Here is a 22204-nt window from a genome sequence, read left to right on the forward strand (position 1 = left end):
ATGCTTACTCCATGCTATGAGACAAGATGCACGATTGGCTTCACGAGAACGAGACAAAACAAGATTTAACACTTTTATAGAAAATCCTTTTATACTTTTATAGATAAATGAAATATATAAATGGAAAATATTTAAACTGAAAGAAAAAAATAAGAAAAAATTATTATTTTTTTAAATCACAAACTGCAAAACAATTTAGCTGCTTTTTTTAAGTCAACTAGTAATGAATATTATTTCAGTTCTAATTTAATGAGTCCTATGCAGTAAAGGTCACGCAAACACCGCAAAACATTTAGCTCCAATTTCTACTGACTGGCTTCTCCCCTGTAGAATTTCAAATAAGAAATAAAACTCCTTTCCACAAATTAAATTTTACAAATCTAATTAGTCATTTTTCAGCAATTTTTCATGTTTCACTTTTATTCAGCAATATTTCACTCGTGCTCCTGTGACAAACTTTGAGCTCCTTGATGTGAGTATAAAGTAAGGACTCAACTGATAAGAAAAAGTTGTTTTAATGTAATTTTATACCGCAAGCCTAATGAAATGAAAACGTCAGCTTTTCCCGGACAGCATAACATGTGTTTGGTGATGATGCTGAAGTGTGTGAGTCTCCAGGAGTTCACTGTGTGTATGTGTGTGCGTGCGTGAACTCGGAGATGTGTGTGACCTGTGGTTCTTTACTGACTTGGTAAGTGCAAAGAATAGTGTCAAACAACCCTGTGTGTATGGAATATCCTGTGACAAAATGTGGTTAAAAATCCTAAATGGCGGTACTATTTTGATTGCGATGTTTACATGTCTGGACTGCACTTCAACAATGCGACTAAAATAAGAATACTCCACGTGTCTTAATTTGTTTATGACAATTATGGCTTTCAGCATGTAATCAGTAATGTCCATAGTTAATGTGTGTGTTGCGGCAAAAAAAAAAGCTTATGTCTCACCTGCCCGCCCAACAATATTCATTTAATGCTATTAGATTTATTAATAGCCAGATTGTTTTTTTTTTGTTTTTTTTTTTATATTCTCAGTTATTAACTTCTAATACCACAGTTTTTTTATGACACATTGGCAACTAACTGATATCATAAGTGCATAACAGTTTACATTTATTTCAAAAATAACAAAAATACATGTCTGTTTTTTTTTAGTCAACTTACAATAACACTGCTCACAAGATGTCTGAACTACCCAAAAACAGTAGGTAATTAATAATGAAGATAAACAGACATGTCTGAATCAGTCTGGAATGAACATGTAGAAGAAAAACTAATCAAGGTTTTGAGACGTTACACTTTCAAACCGGAATTGCATCATGCAGTTGCTATAGTGAAGAATACTTGTTTAGCATCAAAGATTTAAAGACACAAAAAAGACTAAGATTTAATTTTACTTTCATTTTCTTAACAGTCTCTGCAAGACAGAGCCGTGAATCAAGGCCATAATTATAAAGCTGGATCCCCAGTCTTTCACTTTAATATAAATTTCCAGAAAGAGAAAAGTCAGGATTCACATTCACAAGATTTTTTCAGATAATCTGCAAACTAGAAGCAACATAAAAACCAACACTGGGCAAAAACAACACATAATGAGAAACTTTGCCCTCAGGATTGTATCTGTCTGAACACATTGCTTTGTAAAAGTGCATTTGAAAGCTCTTAACGGCGCAATGATAAAGTTTGCAAAGTCAGGTGTTAAGAGTTGGGTGCGTGTTTCCCTCTACCCACAGGACCCTCAATACCCTCCAATTAATCACCCCACAAAACCCTGTCCACACCACTAATTGCCTCCCTCCACGTCCCTGCAGGATGAGGGCGAAGCAATTTAATGCGGCTCACAGCAATCAATAGCAATTAGGAGCATCCCTGACTAATCCCATTGAAAGCCGCGTCTTGGGAGACGGCCAAAAAGGACCAGAAATCTTTCATTTTTTTAACCCCTGCAGAAACACAGAGCAAAGAAAACAAAAACTTGCTTGAGAAATAATTGCTACTTGGGTATTTCTCCTCATCTATTCTAAAAGCCACCCGTTAAAGCGAAGAAAACCAGAATCCCATTATCCTGACCACAAGAATACCCTTTGCTTTCTCAAACAAAAGCCTTGCATTTAAAAGTCTGATGAAGATGTAAGTTTCGTCTAGGGCAATATAAAATCTCTGAACGCTTTGAACACAAATGTGCTAGAAATAGGTCATGTCTCCAAACAATGGTGAACGTTTTTATAATTTTCAAGCTTTCGGATGGCATAATTTGGCTCTGGAAAAAAAAAGGACACGTACAATAGACTCTAAAAAGCATGCAAGCACTTTTTTTCTCCTGAGAAAAATCTTCAGGCAATAGACAGGCCCTTCACACAAAAGCCTGATGAAAACACAGCAATTATGATGTCTCCATCTCCAGATAAGAATAAAACCTCATTTCTCTTATGCAGAAAAATGGTGTTATTTGATGCTATGAATGCGTTTAGGGCTCCGGCACGGGCAAGAGTTGAAAGGCAGCTATGCAATCCAGAAGCCACGTGGATGGGGCTGACCACACCTTACCTAACCTGACCTTCTGGGGCTTGTAGAAGCTCTGAGGATCGTATAGGATGTACTGTGTGCACAGAACCTGGTCTGATCCGGCCTGAGCGTGGTAGGCCGCTGCGTTCAGGGTTTGTGTGACGTCGCTGTCAGGTTTGGGCTGGCGTTTCAGAAGCTGACCTCCTCCTGCTTTCACTAACTGAAGGAGTTCATCTTTTGGTGGTTTGCGGAAGGAGCCCAGCATGTAGAAAAAGCAACCGTCAAAGAGTGGAGGCAGCTAAAGATGGATGAGAAGATGAGCAGTTTAGTATACAAAGCATCAATATACAGTAGGTGAAAAGATTATTTATGGCATTCTAATTGGTGACTATTATCAGCATCTCGTTTGTTAAATTAATAGAGGAAATAATAGAGAAAATAGTGTGGAAGTTGACTAGGTCACACTACAATACAAATCTGTTTTGAATACACAATTGCCTCATAGAATTTTACATTGTAATGGGTTTTTTTTTACTATCAAACAAATACAGCCTTGAGATTTCTTATTAGAAAATTAAATATATATTAAAACTATAATATATAGCCCTCCTTTGAAATTGTAATTCTTCTTCAAATATTTTCCTAGTGATGTTTAACAGTTTTTCTAATTATATATTTTTTCTTCTGGAGAAAAGTTAATTACTTTTAGTTTAGCTGAAACAATCTAAAAGTTCAATATTTTAGGCCTAAAATTGGCTACAGGACAAACCACTGTTGTCCAATGACTTGCCTAATTAAGCTAACTAGCCTAGTTGCCCAATTAACCTATTTAAGCCTTTAATTTAGTTAACCTAGTTCAACAAAATAGGTTGAACAAATCTATTAAAAACAAAGCAACCAAATGAAATATTTCAATAAACTATAGAGATTATTTACTGAGACGTTAAATTCATTAAAAATATCTTCACTTGAGGATGATGATACTCACTAAAAACATAATAATCATCAAATCACGTTGAAAACTCTAATGATGGACGGCTGTTTCTCACTCTGGCAGTCTACGCTAATAAGGGAGAGATCATCACTAACGGGTGGGTTTCTCCCTCTGATGACATGTACAAAGGGAGTGTTTCTGCAGACTGCTTTTATTAAGTGGGATTATGAAAATAGAATTAATTTTTACCATTAGATGCTGGTTAAATTCACACACAGTTGCCACACAACTCTGCTTAAACCTTTTATAAAAATGAGTTTTGCATAATAGGTCACCTTTAAAGGTGCAGTATGCAAGTTTGACACCCAGTGGTTGAACAAGGTATTGCATTCCTGGATCAATATTAACGCAAGCGCAGGTTGCCAGATTGATGACCGAGCGAGTATTGACCAGAGCGTAAATGTTGATTTAAACCATGTTCAATATACAAGCAACGGCACGCGATAGAAGGAATATTTTTCATATTAAAAGGAGCTGTTGTTCTAACCAACACCTCATTTTGACATATTAGAAGCGACTTCGATTACTTGCAGCTGAACTACAGAAAACTGACAATGATCATGTGCTTTATTCAGTGTTTAATGCTTACAATGTGAGTTTGTATGCCATTTTACATGACATTTATTGCCATAATACTGAAAGCAGCAGCAGATGGTTAACCTCAGATCTTGAAAATAAAAAATGGTTGGTGTGGGTTTCCTCCGGGTGCTTCGATTTCCCCCACAAGTCCAAAGACATGCTCTACAGGTGAATTGGGTAAGCTAAATTGTCCGTAGTGTATGTGTGTGAATAAGGATGTATGGATGTTTCCCAGTGATGGGTTGCAGCTGGAAGGGAATCCACTGCGTAAAACATATGCTGGATAAGTTGGCGGTTCATTTCACTGTGGAGACCCCAGATTAATAAAGGGACTAACCCGAAAAGAAAATGAATTAATGAATTAATTAATATTATGGTATCTCTACACCTTTAAGACCTTTAAGTGAGTCTTAATAAGCCCTCAAATTTTTTAAATTTAAGACATTTTAAGATTTTAAGGGCACCCTGAAAACATTACCTTCTATAAAGTTCTACATGAAAGCCATCTACATCTTGGATGGCCTGATAGAAACTAAATTCACAGCAGACTTTATTTTTTGGGTGAATTATCACTTTAACAAGTTATATTAATAAATAACACCTCACTCTACACCACATCCTAACTCCTGTGGTATTTGTTGTAAACCGCGGAGAAGCGGTGGGCTGCATCAACAGTCTTCTTAGCAAACAGAGCAGAACGCCAAGCTTGGCTTCTTCGCTGCATTGGATTTGAGCCCTAAACAGTGGCCTAGGGAGATCACCGGTGCCCTATATTGTCTCACAATGCACAGTCCTCTCAGAAAGTCTCCCTTTGAATTCCCTGTCCTCTGGGAAGTGACTGACTTTCTAAACAAGCCACAATCCACAGCACAGCCGGTAATAAAAGCCAAGCCAGCCCGAAGGAGAGCAGATCAACATGGCAGATTGACAATGAGAGACCATTAAAGAGCAGGACCAGGAGAGGGTTTCACTCAGCCATTATTCGTCCTCTCTGGAGAGGAAAATGTGTCGATAACTGTTAGACCCTCGGCATGTTGGCCTGTCACTCACCAGGCTGCCTCTGTTGGCGCGGGCACGCAGGGGTCCGTCACCTGCCTCGTACCCGCTCTCCTCGACCCAGCTGCCTGCCTGCAGGCTACAGCTCAGCCCTGAAAAAAAAAGAAAGAGCCACAAAACACAACAACTTATCAGCGACACTTCAGTGGTTTAACCAGCATAATGCATAACACATCTGTGTACTAGTTAATTCAAGTCATAACTCATTTGATATACCATACAGTTAGTTAGTTAGTTTATTAATTCCTTAGATAATTCAGTCATCTAATAGAATCTAATACAAAAACATTAATTATATAACAAAACACACACAAACAAACACACTCCCAATATGGGAAGAGGAGGGAAAAGTATTAATACATCATAATTGAAGCATTTAAATACGTCAAAGCTTCAAACGCAGACCAATCTAGGGCTGAACAATATTGGAAAAGTCAGCAATGATTTTTTTATTCTACGACATAAATTGCAAATGAACACAGTTTCACTAGATCAGTTGCATAACTATTTGCAAACATTGATTGGGATGATTCTGTAGGGCAGTGCATATGCATAGATTATATAAGAAACTGTCTACAAGCATAGATAAAATCAATAAAAATAAATAAATAAACAGCATTTTATTGTTTTCCAAAGAGTTGAACTGGATCCAGGCATACAGTCTCTGAATAATCAAATGTAAATATAATACTGCATAGTCTACATTTAATAAACAATTCAATAAAATTAATCGTTTTTTTAATTTGCCAGTTACAAACGGTAGTTTCTTAAGCCTAAATGCTTTTAAAATCCTCACACAGTTTATGATTGCTCAAACAAATATGATTGCTCAAAACAAAAAAAAGTCCTAATTTATAAAACTTAGATATATTTGTTTTCACCAAAATAAAATAATGTATCAACATTTTAAAAAGTATATATATATATATATATATATATATATATATATATATATATATATATATATATATATATATATATATATATATATATATATATATAATATATATAAATAATATATATAAATAAATAAATAAATATATATATATATATATATATATATATATATATATATAAATAAATAAATAAATAAATAAATAAATAAATAAAAAATATATATATATATTTATAATGTTTTTAAATATTGATACATTATTTTTCTTATCTTGAAATTATATTTTTCTAATCTTGAAATTAAATGTGCTAAATTACTATTTTAAGTGGTCTTAAATTTGGGAAATAAAAAGCAGGCATCACAAGACAACTTATTACCTTACAAAAGGCCATGATCTTATTACATACAGAGGAGCACTGTATATTTAAAGCCAAACCTTTACTGTCGAGTGTTTAGAGCAATGTTTACTTTATGGTGTTTACATTGTAATATCCGCATAATGCATAAAGTAGATTTTTCTCTTGTTTAATATTGCCATTGTGGTTACAAAACATTCTACATCTACATCTGGCATTTATTTCAACAAAGTAGTAGCTTCTGTCTTTGCTGTCCTATCACAGGACAGAAAGATCATTTTTAACACATATAAACAGACTTGCAGATTCCGATAAGCTTGTGATATGTGGTTTGAGAGCGGTTCACAATCAATAAAAACTGCACAGGCATCCCAAAAGATTGCATACAAATGACTATTTATGACACTGAGTAGTAGCACATTATGGTATTTACAGTGCAATATGTTATTGGTTGTTGTATATTCTTCACATTTTTGAATGAGTAGCCAGAACAAGTAAAGCAGAACCCCTTTAAATCTTTGCTATTGTTTTATGCAATATTTCCTGGTTAACACTGGTTTTTGGCATTTAATGCAGCATAAACTGTTATAGCTTTTGTCTGAACTGTCCTATCACAAAAAGAAAGACAATTTAACACATTACTCAATACATACATTTCATTTTTTGTAATAAACCACTTTGTAAATGTCTAATTGTGCTACTTAAGGAAACGCATATTAAAGAAGTTTTAAAGCACATGCATATCATTTTATTATTGCTTTCCTATGTAATGTTAAAAGTACATACTTTGAACATTTTCCTGTAAGGAAATATATCACCTAATATATGAATCAGGGTTATGAATGGACAAAAACAGCATATGAGACTGGGAAGTCTGAGATTTTCGGGTGAACTATTCTTTTAACCGCAAAAGAAGTCTGCAGTTTCATGGCAAATATGTACACCAGCAGTGATGCAACGTGCACTTAAATTCTGCAAGCCTTCTGCTGTGTTACAACTTTCATTTGGGAGAAGTAACAGAGCAGGACAAGACTTTCCGGGCAGGAAGATGCACAGCTGGGGGTGATCATGGATCTCTCTCTCTTTCTTCACAAGGCTGAAAACAATCTTTTTATTCATTTCTGTCAGGTAAAATTCTTCACAAAGGGTCTTCAGCACAATATACTACAAGTGATCTCTCCATCGCACAAGGAGGACCAAAATACAGCTGCTGCTTCGCAAAGAAAAAAAATCAAATCCTCCATCACAAACCTTCTTTTTCAACGGCTGAACTTGTTTACAACTATTTGATAGCGTTCTGCTCGGTTTGCCCTAGTTGTATGTCTGGCTGAAATGGCTGTTTCTTGACTGAAGAGCTGTAGAAGAGCAGGCTGCGACTATCCGCTGTTTCAATGAGAACGATGACAGAAAAAGGACAAGTGAAAACAAATGGGCATCTAGTAGAGTGTCTAAAAATACATACGAAGCAGTTTAAAGGACTGCAAAGATCTGTTACTGCATAACAAAACATAACTTAATATATGTGAGTGGGGTGGACAATGCTTTGTAATTTAATTAAATTTATTTTAATATAATATAAAATAATAGAATAGAACAGAAGTCAGTGGGGTGGACAACGCTATAGAATAGAATATATTTTCTATAGGATACTTTAAAATAATACTGTACATTTGTGCATATACATTAGATCAGTCTGTACTAAAACCAAAACTACAGTTAATTTACCAAAATAACTTAAGATAGCAGTAGACAAATTAGTACACCCAAATGAATATGTTGCAAAATATATTTATAAACAGGAGAAATCAAGAAAAACTAAAAATAAACAATTTTGTGAAATTGTGTACGTCTTTTTTTTTTTTTTTTTTTGCAATAATTAGCTTGATTTAAAACGTATTATTTTTTTATACCTAAAGATGTTACGAGACCACAATCTTATTTTTAATGAACATAAATGTTTAATTAAAAAAAAAAAAAAGTTGTTTAAATAGCCAAAAATTATTGGCTATTTATGCTGAAAAAATAATAAAAACTCATTCATGCTGAGCACTCTCTCTATATATATAATATTTAACATTTATTATTATTTATTAATATTTAACATACACATTACACTGCTATCACTGACTATGCAGCCTTGTGAAGTCTAAGGGATGATAAACATCCTGCTGGTTGTTCTCGCAGAATAAATCCCAACAAGCTTGAGCAGCCAGACACAAAATTGAATAAATGGTTTTATTCTGTGAAAACCAGCAGGACATACATTATCCTGCTTTTTACATAGCTAATTGCTACAAAACTGAACAATTAGAAACAAAAACATTATTCGGTCGCTAGATGGCACCGAACAGAAGAGCAGAGTGACAAATAAGCATATATTTATATATAAGTCAGAATTATTATTATATGATTTAGTCGTGAAGTATGAAGAAGACGTGTCACAGATGTTTTCACATTGCATGACTATCTGGGCTAGCGTTCCGCGACAGAAGGTTTCACACTGCATGGCTTTAAAATAGGAAGAATCGCCGACAACTTTGTCCAAACTACGCCTCGCAACCAAACACACGAGAAGTGACAAGGAAACAACTCGAGGTCATGTAGTATATATTTTGTTAACAACTACATAATGAGAAAGAAACCTTTAGTGGGGTAGAAAATGTACTTATTTTGCTCACCTGGGTTTAAAGGGAATTAATTTCTTTAAAATGTTTTCTTTTCGACTCGGTTGTGGTATGGCTCATATGACACGTCAAACAGACACAAGTGCTCCTGCCAAATTTCCACTAGTTTTTCCTCCATTTCTTGGGTCCAAATAACCTCCCAACCTCCTGCTGTCCTGCAGGTACGCATGCTAGTGGATGCTGCTCTCTCACTGGCTGTAAGTGATCGCTGATGATCGCTGATGTAAGTGATGCCTTTACCGTTTCCAATATACATGCTACCCCTGGGAGACATTATTAGAAGACATGGGATCAGCTTTCACTGCTATGCAGATACTCAATAATATATTTCAACTAAACCTGACGAGATGTCTGAACTCTGACCATCAGGTAGCTGTTTTTGTGAACTGTGCCTTTAAGGCTAGTCTTTCACGGCCACCGTTTCCACGAGCCTGTCAGTGTGCCTCCTCCCTCTGCTGCCTCAGACAACAGACAGACAAGAAGGAATCAGATCTCGTGTAACGTTTGTGAGAAATACAACAGTAAGAACTTTACCATGAGTATTCGATGCATTTGTTGTGGAGTTGCTCCGAGTCACACACAATGTCATTACAAAGTTCACGCACACACACAGATACACACGTGCGCGCGCGTGCACTCTTTTTGCATGCAAATGTGACAGGATACAGGTTAATATCCACTGCTGTATGGAGATCTGTTATGTTAATGTACAAAATAAACCTCATTTAACGTCAATAAACCAGGATGGAAGCGTCGTCTTTTATAATTGTTTTGACACGCGAACATGAAGTGAATCGCTATAATTCATTACACACATGCGCTGTTTTAAAACATTTTAAACTTGTAAAACTTACTCTTGATCATATTTGATGATGATTGATGATCCTAGCAAACTGAACAGACCTTTTATTCCCGGTTGCTTTGCGCACGTCCTGTCTTGTTGATATGATTATACGCATTATTACGGAGACATGTTAATACTCAGCTGTCAATCAATTTGGTGGGCGGGGGACCGCACTCCGATGTCAAGTTGCGGTCGGTCTGAAAACCTCTCCAATTGGTCCACCATTTTTATGCTGTTAAATTGAAAAAAAAAAAAGGACTGGGTGTGTTTATTTCACCCCAATATGACAGTATACACAATATACCTACACACACGTCGGTCCAAACAGCTTGAAAAGTAGATTATTCACCATAGGTGCCCTTTAAATCAATGTGTTAGTGGGACAGTACAGGCTATGTGTGTCAAAAATTTTGGTGAACTACATTGTTTGGGTTGGTTATATATTTGAAAGAAAGAGAAAATGATTTAGCGACGAAATTAGAAAATAGAAAATTTTTGCGATGACGAGGCTCCATTTAAACGGCACAAGATGCCGTCTGACAACAAGGGCCTGCCTCACAGCAGTTGTTTTCCATCCTTTTAGATTGCATTTTTTAAATGACCAGTGCAAGAGGTTTTGCTGATCAACAACAGTATTAGTTCAATGATGTTAAAAGTAAGTAAAATAGATTAAAACTGTTGTTTCAAAGCTGTCCGACTCTTTGTACGCATCAGCTGACGACCGGAAGTTCTTAGCATCCTCCTTGCGCATACATGCAAAGCATAATGGGTAATTTTGCGTTCTAAGAAAAAGGTCTATAACCGCTTCCATTTGCTCTTGACACAACATGGCACTCTATTCTAGTGTAGGCAAATGTCTGCCATTGAGTGGAGCCTCCACTTAGTGGAGTCTATGTACCACCGTGGCATCACATGCCACAAAGTTGTTTTTACAAAATGATTAAATAATGCTTTATTTATAACTCCGGGGACCATTTTAAGTGTGGATGTTGCAGGATGTTTAAACGCAACAAAAACCTCTTACAAGTCAAACAATCAAGGCTAATTTGAGTTCAAATGTCATGACCCCTCTAAAGCGGTGCATTACATTGTGTCAGTGTGATGCTGAGCCATTAGCAGAATTAATATTCCTCCATCTCCACTGCAACCTTTACAGTACATCCAGCGCAGCTCTATAATATCACAACACTAGAGCACCTATAGGCGCACACACACACACACAATTCTCCACAGTAATCATGAGCTGTAATTGCACTTCCTCTGCCTCTTTAATTACAGTGTTCATTTCCCCGGACCCCGTGAGGGCGGTGGCGGTGTGAACGCTGCGTCCCGGGGTTAATCTGACTCTCTCTCTCTGGACGATAGGGCCAGGTTGTTAGCCCAGCATCAGAGAAGCATTAGCATATTAGCTAATTAGATTCACGATGATGAGAGAGCTCAGTGTGTGTGTGTGTGTGGATCGGTGGCGCTGGCAGCTCAGCTCACACACTCATGGGCAGTGAACCGTGATGCACTGAGCCATGGAGAGCCACAGAGACAAAGAGAAACGCTGAGGCTCAACACTGACATGCGGCTAATATAAATGATCTACACTTATTCATTATTCCACTTGAGTTTATTTTATGGTGGCACAATTTGGCTATAAAGTCACACTGAGATTAATTTGGAAAAATAAAGCTGCGAATTTTATGTCTGTATAATAAAAAGGTAACATTCTGTACTACTGCTGCTGAGGTATTGCAATATTTGGTCCCACTTTATATTAAGTGGCCTTAACTAATATGTACTTACACTGAAATTAATAATTTGTTACAATGTACTTGTGTAAATACGTGTTTTTATTACTGACTAAATATATGCATGTAATTACACCTAATAATAAATGTCTTAAAATTAAATAATTACACCTTAACCCACCCTTAAACCTTCCCATACCACCAAGCCGGTAACTAACCCTACCTGTATCCCACCTCAAAGGCACCAGTAGTGTATTCTGGAATACATTATGAACACAGTAATTACATTGTATTTATTTTTTGATGCAAGTACAGAGTAGTTAAGGCCACTTAATATAAAGTGGGACCCAATAGGGTGCAATATTTGCAGTACTCTAAATCAAAATCATACTTTATAAAATAATACACAGAGTTAATATTAAAACATTTTTGTACAATTTTTAAGATATTAATAATAATAATAATAATAATATACAATTATTGCTATAAAAATAAGATGTATTTCCTGTAATGTTTTCATTATTCTCATTCTACATATAACTCTTATTTCAGCATGATGAGATAATTAATACATATAATTTTGCTAACAATTATAAAAATATTATTATAAAACACACACTGGTTGTGAAAACAGTTTGAACGGTGTAAAAAAAAAGAAGGTCACAGTTAAAATTTGTAACCTAGTTAACAGTAAGTTTCCTTAATATATAAAATTTACTTCTCCAAAATTCCCTGCATGACACTTCGCTGCTTTATGCTTTCTATTGACGTTACTATGATTCTTTTTATTTTTGTCATCAGCTATGTATGCTATATATATATATATATATATATATATATAGTTTTATATTACATCTAATTTTAATAAATTATGTTAATTGCATTGCTTTCTTTTCATATGTTTTACCATAATGGTGTTTAGTAGGTGAATGACACCGAGCTTCCCTGTATGTGGATAAGTTGTCTGTGATGATGAGTATTGCTGGTCATATGACTTTCTCATCCCTACCTGCTTTTGGCATGTACAGTAGATGTTAACATGCTAAAAAAATGTTATGAAAAACAGTAGTTTGTCATAAAATGTAAAAAAAAATAGTTTACTGTAATTTTACATTAATGCTATTTATTAATTAATTAATTTTATTTATTATATTTATTAATGCTAACAATTAATGAAAAACATTAATTTGCCGTAAATAAAAAATGTTTACTGTTTGTACTTTATTTTTTACAATAACATTTTGCCATCCACAGCTATAAAACATTGGTGTATTAATCCTAAAATTAATGAAAAGCAGTAGTTTGCTATAAAACGTAAACATTGTTTACTGTTTGTACTGTACTTTTTACGGTTACATTTTGGCAACCACAGCAACAAAACATTGGTATTAATGCTTAAAAATAAATGAAAAACAGTATTTTGGCGTAAAATGTCAACATTTTGTTTACTGTTTGTACAGTGTTTTTACAGTAACATTTTGGAAACCACAACTACAAAACACTGGTGTATTAATGCTAAAAAAAATGAAAAACAGTAGTTTGCCGTAAAATTAAAAAATGCTTACTGTTTGTACTGTATTTTTACAGTAACATTTTGGCAATCACAGCTACAAAACACTGGTGTACTAATGCTGACAATTTATGAAAATCAGTATTTTTTTTTTTTTTTTGCATTTTATGAAAAAATTGTTCATGTACTGTATTTTTTACAGTAACATTTTGGCAACCATAACTGCAAAACATTGGTGTATTAATGCTAAAAATTTATGAAAATCAGTAGTTTGCCGTAAAATGCAAAAGTTGTGTTTACTGTAACATTTTGGCAATCACGGCTGCAATTTTTTTACCATAAATTTTACAAATTTCTATTAAAATACACAACACAAAACCAATACTGCATTAAAACGTCTCCACAACCCAGACTTTTTGAAGACCAACTGTTTCATTTATAAAAACAGAACTTGCAGATAATTCAGACAAACCATTCTCAAAAGGTGTAGTCTGCTGTGGCCTTGGATATTAAAGATGGATATCAAATATGTTAACAGCAACAAATATCAAATTATATAGCTTGGAGAAGAAATGTTTTGCGACCAAAGATCGCTTTAGGCTGCATGCATGAACGGCTAAGCACTTCAGCTCCTAGAAAACTAGAAAAAAAAAGCTAGACATGTGTGTGAATCGAGGCTAAATGAATGGACAGAGCTTCAAAAGCATTGATTTTCACTGTAGAACTGAAGCTGTGAGAAATCTTACGCATGGAAATATGCAGCGCTGATTATTTCACGAGACAAAGACCACATGCCAAGTCCACAGTGGCATCAAAAAATAATGGCCGTTTTCACATGTATGGAAGGCGACCAAGTCTGTGCAATTATTATTAATAATACCTTTGCTAGGTTTATAGTTATTTCAGTTGGTTTAGCTAATAGAAATAAGTTTGTTGCCCATTTCACACAGCGCAAATACTCCACACAACACATCTGGTTGTTGCCAGACATGAGTAACCCTTTTAAATCTTTTAAATATAAAGACAAAAACTGGACAACAACCTACAATTTCTTTGTTGTAGTTTTCTTTGAGAAGTCCTATTTGAAGTAATCCAAACACATGTAACACAGCAGCATATTTCATTAGTTACATATATTCCGAAGTACAGTATAAAAAACTGTGATAAAAAGGGATAGTTCACCCAAAAGGGATAGTTCACCCCATTTCCTCTCCATTAAGTTGTTCCAAACCTTTAAGAGTTATTTTATTCTGATGAAAGCTAGTTATTTTGATTAAAGCTAAAAACATTGACTTACAGAGAAAAACCCAATACCAAACAGGTTTGGAACAAGCAAAGGTCCCTAGGTGTAAACGACGACAGTTTTAGGTGAAAGATCCCTTTAAATATCCCTCCACAGTGTGTTTAAGTTGTCTCATTCAATGTACTGTATTCAAGTGAAATAATCATAAATATTTGTAGCGATCTAAAGACATTACTGTGCACTTACAGCTGAAGTTGAGGATCCAGCAGCCGTTGAGGACGCCATGCAGTGTGGTCAGCGTAGAGGGCATGATGGGTACATCTGGTACAATCACATGGGTGACTGGAGAAACATTTATCAAAGAGGGAAGCAGTTAATCACAATAATAATAATAATAATATCAAAAAAAGATGTGACTGGCGATTTGTTTATAATCATCATAGACCCTTTTCACATGTCCAGGTTTCTCAACAGCAGAAGACGTCAAAGCTGGGTAAACGGAGCGCAGTGAATAGGAGAGTAAAACAAATAATTTTTTTATAATCCTATTTCCTGAAATAATAAAAGAAAAACTCCATGATGGTGTTATCAAGACTTTCAGAAAAAGGAAAAAATTGAGAATATAGAGGAGAGAATAAGGTCAAATTTACTCTCAGGCCCATAGACACTGCATTAGAAACACCACGCATGAGCGGTAGTTCGTTTTTTGTAATTTTACACAAAGATGATATAATACATTCATAAATTCATATAATTGTTCATAGTTAAAAAAAAAAAAGAAATTATTAAAAACTTTTAAGGATTTAAGTTTATGATGACCGTTAAACGCGTTATAACAGGCTTGTGAAAAGGGTCCATTTGTATGGCATTAGGCTGCCTTGTAAAGCAATTTGAAAAAAGACTTAATTATTAACTGGTTCGTTTTTGTTATCGCTTAACAGCATTATTATAGGTCAATTAATTAAATTCAATTGAGTAAAAAGTTAAAATGATGAACGTTCAATTGTCTGAAATAAATTGTGCAAGTTGAAGAACCAAAACACCTAGGACTAAATGAGCCAAAATTAATAAAGAAAAAAAATATGAAAAGAAATTTTATAAAAAAAGTACAAAACCTTGTATTCTTATCATTAAAATTTTAAATTCAACTCTAATAAAAATTCTAATAAATATGAACATATTAGGTAAAATTATAATAATTCTGCATTGATATTAAATAAATGTATTATTAATGTAATAAAATATGTAATATTAGTATATTATGTATTAATTTAGATTAAAAAAACTTAGCTAAATATTTAATATTTTAGTTATATTGTTTATTAAAGAATTCAAATAAATGTATACTTTATTTATAATTTACTTCTAATAACTTTAACTTTTTGCATATTTACACTGATTTTTTTAACACAACATTTCAAGTTTTTTTATATCATTGTTTATTTAATTTCATGTTTATTAATTTTCAGTTTAATTATTAAATTTAAATACATTGAGGAAAACACGATTTCCAATGAAAATGTTTAAAAAAAGACACTTTCAAAATACAGAAGCACCAAGGTTCACTTCAAGCCTTAAAAAATAAATAAAAATCCAAAGCTCTCGACTTGAGTGACAAAAGCACAGCCTACATTATTTGAGAAAATTGCATTTTGCCCTTGTTCAGCTACAGCATGTGCAGTGTATGAGAAACTGCTTCAATTACTTTAATTCTACTCAGTTTCAGATTTTGATTGCTTAGAAGATGAGACACTGCAGATATTGTTTGTCTCTTGGTGTGATTTCTGGAGGAGTCAAAAGACTCAGCTAGAGCTGCATTTGTCACTGAAAGTGTTGGTTTCATGATGTATGATTTCATAATATCCCTCTTATGTTCTAGCTGGATGTGAAGTAAAGCTCTTCAATGTGATGGAAGAAAGGCGAAGAAAGACGAGACACTTCAATTCAGCGCTCTGAAAATGTCATTGTTTCATTGAACTATTTTTTTTTTTTTTTGGCCATCCAGATGGTGTTGAACAATCCTTCCCTTAGCAGACACACCCACATACACACGCACACAAAACTTTAAGATCTGATGTGTATTTAACTATATTTATCATTGCATGATTATATGAATTATACTAGTATACGATTGAAAATTATCATGTCAAAAAATTGTGCTAGTATACAAAAATTATATCTCACTGCCCATTCAGTGATAGCGATTTGAAATCCTTTTAAAAACTTTTTACTTGATTAAAGTAATCATTTTCAATTCAATCCTTTCCAATTCAACAGCAAATGTAATTGATTGCATGTAATTTCAGTATTGAAAGTAAAAAGAAAATTATAATTTAAAAAATTTGAACTAAAACTTTGTGAATCATTAACTAAAGAGTTGTCAATTAATTCGCCTGCATCATTTGAATCAGTGAATCATTAACTGGAGAGTTGATATGACTGGATTGTTTGAATCAGTGAACAGAATTGAAGCCCCACTATGAGCAAATCAATTGAGTCACTGAATCATTGACTAGAATCTTGATCTAATCAGATCATTTTAATCAGTGAACATAACTGAAGCCTCAGTATGAGCGAACCATTAGAATCAGTAAATCATTAACTGGAGACTTGGGCTGTTTCTCAATATGCGTTCTTCAGCGGTCTTGTGTCCTCGAGTTCTCGTGTAACGTCATCATCAGCTGCCAAAGTTCAGTTCCAATACTCAAGACCACAAGAACAGAGGACGCGTGAAACTTTCTGGGTGTGTTCTTGATATCGAGGATGCACCGATGGAGACTTGAGCACCGATCTCGCTCTAGAAGTCTCAGAAGTCATTGCGACTGGAGGTGTAAAGTGCAGCATTTTATTTAGGTTTATTAATAAAGTTCAGAGATCACTTATTTACCTCAGGAGTTTCCCTAAATGAAACGGTAAAAGTAAACATTACCATGGACATCTTAATAAAAGAACATATTAAATGTGTTTGTTTGCTGAAATTTGTATTAAAATCTGTTTATTTATAGTGTGCAATGTATATTTATAATGTTTTTATGCATAGTATATATTTTGAAAAGGAGAAAGAAAATAAATAAATCGTTGCATGAATGCTGTAATGTTTAAATAATTTTTCATTAAAAAACGCGTGAAGGTCATGTGACCATCAGGAAGAACGCAGCATCTCATTTCTCAAAGGACGAGTTCTCTGTTCTCGCGGTCTCCCGAGTTCGTTCTTCCGAGGACACCTGGCAAGACTGGTCTCCACAAGAACGCAGGTCCGTTCTCTGCATTTTTGGAATAGAGAAATAGCCAAGATCTGACTTCACCGTTTGAATTAGTGAACTTGACTCACTATGATCGAATCATTTGAATGTGAATTGCTGACTCAAGAACAGAAGCAAGTGAATTGGTGTAATTAACGGTGGTGTAATTAATGATGGGCTAAGAAGGTGGTGGATGCGGGGAAGGTTGCCTTGTTTTTTTTTTAACTGATGGAAATTAGACCTTATGGCCAGCTCTGGCTTATTTACAGGTTTTAGTGTTGATTAATGAACATTGTCCCTGTTAAATAAAACAAATAAATAAAATAAATTGTTCATTGTGAACAGATTCAACTGGCCAACTGAAAGAAAATAACAGCTGGTTCAAGAATCGGACACCAACATTGCATCTCAGAGCGGGTGAAGAATTCTTTAGTTCAAAACAACAAAAAATACTTCACAAATACAGGTACTTAAACCATTAACTTAAAGTTGAGGGCAGATTTTTTTTAAGTAAAACTGTTTTGTTACCGCATACATCACTGGTACTTAATTCATGTTGCAGTCAAAATTATTTTAATATTTAAATAAGCTTTAATCTACCAAATTAAAATGAAAAATTATGTACAAGAAAGATGTATTTTTATTAGTTTTTTCAGTGGATTTCCTAAAGAAATTAACTATGTGTATTACATGGCTATTGAATACAAGCCATTTTCTTAATGATAATAATAAAATTTTTTCAGAACCAATTTAGAAACTGTTTAAATAAAAAAAGATCAGAAACGACACAATAAAGAGATAGTTAACTTAAAAATAAACATTTACTCACAATTTACTCATCCAAGTGGTTCCAAATCATTATGCTTTTTGTTGTTATGTTTCACACAAAAGAAGATATTTTGAAAAATGGTAGACACTGTCTTCATAGCAAGTAAATAAACTACTTAGGAAGTCTAACCTTTTCCAACATACTTCAAAATATCTTACTTTGTGTTCAATAGAACAAAGAAATTAAAGCAGGTATGAAACAAGTAAGTAAATCATGACAGAATTTTCAGTTTTGGGTGAACTAATCTGACCCCTGTGGAATAAAATCATAAATATTTGGTGTGTAAATAAAATTCACGCATCTAATTATAAAAACGTAAAAGAAAACGGAACGTACTGATAATTTTATGATGGTACAATTTCAAAATCTTTAATTAGAACAGACACAGATGCAACATTTTCTTGGTCTGTCTGTATACGACTTATAAATGTACGGTGGGTGTACTTTACAAACACGAAATAGTTTCACCACGGACACGAAGACCTGATTACGAGTACGAATCAAAAAGCGACACTCCACTGTCAAAATTACATCACCTCTGTCACAGGCATTAATAAACAAGCGAGAGCCATCGATCGCAAACGGTGCACCTTGCGTAATGAGATCCTGATTCTCGCCGAGCAAAATGGCTGGACACTCGAGCTCCCACACAGTCCCAGGTAAGATTTTTGTTATTCCCTCTTTGAGAAATGTCCATCATTAGCTGTAATAGAGGTTGAGATCCATTTTCGTCATTTCTTAGGATATGTGACCTAGCATAACGTAAGTAAACATTACAAGCAGCGTGCACAGAATTTCTCTAGGAATTATTTGACGGTGTTTAACTTTAACATGACGTTTATTGTTTTGTTTTTTTATCCAGAACAGATGGACCATTATACTATTAGTTAAGTATTTGAGGGTTTATGCTTACTAGAGGCTTGTAAATATTTTTTAAGAGACCTCTTATGAATTAAATCCATTTGATCAATTGTTTAAAAAACTTGGGATTAAGAATGTCAATTTCCACAAAATCCAGTGATCAATCATAATTTAAATTAACGATTAAACTAATTCAGCTCTCGCTTGTTTATTAATGCCTGTGACAGTGGTGACGTAATTTTGACAGTGGAATGTCGCTTTTTGATACGTACTCGTAATCAGGTCTTCGTGTCCATGGTGAAACTCTATTTCACAATAATTAGAAATGTACGTTTTCATAGAAGTAGATTATATACAAAGACAACACAACCTTGGTGGCACGAATGACGTGGAAAGTATGACGTTTTTGCTATGAACATGCAGTATTTGCTTTAAAAATCGCATCATCTGTGCAAGTTCAAGATATTCAACTAGAGCTGAAAATTTGCAACATTGTGCTTTGTGTTTGGTGTGAACCAGGTATTATAATAAGTTTTGTTTTAGATCACGTATTGACTATAAACTAAATCTCCCATAATGTGTGTTGGCTATGCAATCCAGCTCAAAATGATTTGCTCCATAGTTCTGATTCTCTCAAATGTGACAGAGATTTGGTAAAAGGTAATGACTTGCGTCGGATGATATTTGTCTTTATTTACTTTGAAGTAATGTGGCTTTATTAACCTGATAAAAGGATTCCTGTTGAAATATCTCAGAGAAAATAACATCTATTTTACATTTATGCAAATATCTGTATTTATTTGTAACTATAATATTTAATAATGAAATAAAAAGACAATTACTTAACAGTATGTTGAAGAACATTTATACAGTCTTACAAATTTAACGATCCCTTTGAGATCTCTTTTAAATATACAAAAATACATCACTAATTGAACAATTATTACAGTAAGAAATGTTTCTTGAGCACCAAATCATCATATAAGAGAATGCATTTTGAAGGATAATGTAACCCTAAAGACTAAAGTAACGTTCAAAATAGAAAACAAAAGACTCTTAATAAAAACCATAACAAAAACCACACTAACCCTATAGACATCATGAACAATAGTATACACTGTCAACTTGATATATAAAATTATTAGAGATGGATCATACAAGTATACGGATCTATCGCCCACACTTTCCCTCACACAAGAACTGAAATCAGATGTACCTGCACTGGAAAAGGCCTTTGCCTGCTTTCCTCCAAGGAGTTGAGCTGCTCTGTTGATCTGCTTGTGCTGAGTCTGCGTCAGTTCACTGCCAATCAGAACCACACCGCCCGCAGCCTGCAGGAATACAAATAAACCATACTGCACACTTCATTTGCATTTATGCTATCCACAGATGCTGTCTCCGAGCAACTTACAACATCAAGTACATAATCCCAGCAATTTCTGTCTGTTTGTATTGAGTCTGTCGACAGTATTTGTCTGGGAGGAGAGTTAGGGTCATGTACCTTACTTGCAGGGGGCCTTAAGGACGTTGTTATGAGATGTGATGCCTCTGGGGCCACTCTTAGGACTTCTTTCATTTCTGGAGTCAGCGCATAATCCACCGGCCGCAGGCCAAAGATATTACTGAGAAACACAGACATATCTATAGTTGATGCAAAGCACTCTGCAGTGAAAATGACATCTTTTCAAGGACAAACTTGACATACTGTGTATAGACTAGATGTGTTATGTTAAGCCTGCTAATGCATCGAACGCACACTCCAACCAGCCTTGAAGAAACAAAAAAAATAACCCTCACAAAATGCTGCCGTTTGTTGATTTGTTTTGGGGCATTTATTTTTGCATAGCTGTGAAGCCCTTTGTCATTTCATAGATCAAAAGTGTACTTTCAAGATCCTGCCTTTATGGCATTTTATCAGAAGTCAAGTCGACTGGTCTTGTTTTGACCAACATTAGATGGTGGCAAAGTGTCAGAAGGTAGATTTTTCAGATGAATCACCTGTTGAACTGCATCCCAATCATTAAAAATACTGCAGAAGACCTATTGGAACATGCATGGAGCCAAGATTCTCACAGAAATCAGGCAAGATTGGTGAAGGAAAAATCATGGTTTGGGGTTATATTCAGTATGGGGGCATACGAGATATCTGCATAGTAAATGGCAACATCAACAGCCTGAGGTATCAAAACATTTGTGCTGCCCATTACATTACAAACCACAGGAGAGGGCAAATTCTTCAGCAGGATAGTGCTCCTCATACTTCAGCCTCCACATCAAAGTTCCTGAAAGCAAAGAAGGTCAAGGTGCTCCAGGATTGGGAAGCCCAGTCACCAGACATGAACATTATTAAGCATGTCTGGGGTAAGATGAAGGAGTAGGCATTGAAGATGAATCCAAAGAATCTTGATGAACTCTGGGAATCCCGCAAGAACGCTTTCTGTGCCATTCCAGATGACTATTAATAAGTTATCTGAGTCATTGCGGAGATGTATGGATGCAGTCCTCCAAGCTCATGGGAGTCATACACAATATTAATTCTTCTTCCACTGCACCATGTCTTTATATTCTATGCTGTACATTATTTCTGTTAAGTGTCAAGACTTTTGTCTAAGCAAAGTCAGACCTTACTGTCCTAATTAAATCATTAAAAGTCAAGGCATGATCATATTTTATTTTGGTAAAATAAGCATAATCTAGAGGCTTTTGCCTTTCATAAGTCACTTCTGATACCAAATGATCAACTAGAAGTTATTATTTGTTGTTCCTAAAACTTGTATAGGCAATAAGACTGTCGTCAAGTGGTGTAGATTTATGTTGGATGGTTTTGATGGCTATATGGTTAAGCAGCAATCAATATTAAAACAAATCTTC

General features: G+C 34.6%; 1 protein-coding gene across 1 annotated transcript in view; it reads right to left on the minus strand.

The window, feature by feature from the left end:
- Positions 1 to 1101: 1101 nt before the first annotated feature.
- bard1 (BRCA1 associated RING domain 1) overlaps positions 1102 to 22204 on the minus strand; it is a 49834-nt gene continuing 28731 nt past the window's right edge. Inside the window, exons 6-10 of the mRNA XM_056464838.1 lie at positions 20835 to 20955; positions 20550 to 20664; positions 14648 to 14743; positions 5128 to 5225; positions 1102 to 2802 (exon numbers count right to left, since the gene is read on the minus strand). Coding sequence (XP_056320813.1) covers positions 2467 to 2802; positions 5128 to 5225; positions 14648 to 14743; positions 20550 to 20664; positions 20835 to 20955 — 766 coding nt within the window. The 3' untranslated portion in view covers positions 1102 to 2466. The remainder of the gene's footprint in view (positions 2803 to 5127; positions 5226 to 14647; positions 14744 to 20549; positions 20665 to 20834; positions 20956 to 22204) is intronic.

Source organism: Danio aesculapii, chromosome 9 (assembly GCF_903798145.1).
Source record: "Danio aesculapii chromosome 9, fDanAes4.1, whole genome shotgun sequence".
Lineage (NCBI taxonomy): Eukaryota > Metazoa > Chordata > Actinopteri > Cypriniformes > Danionidae > Danio > Danio aesculapii.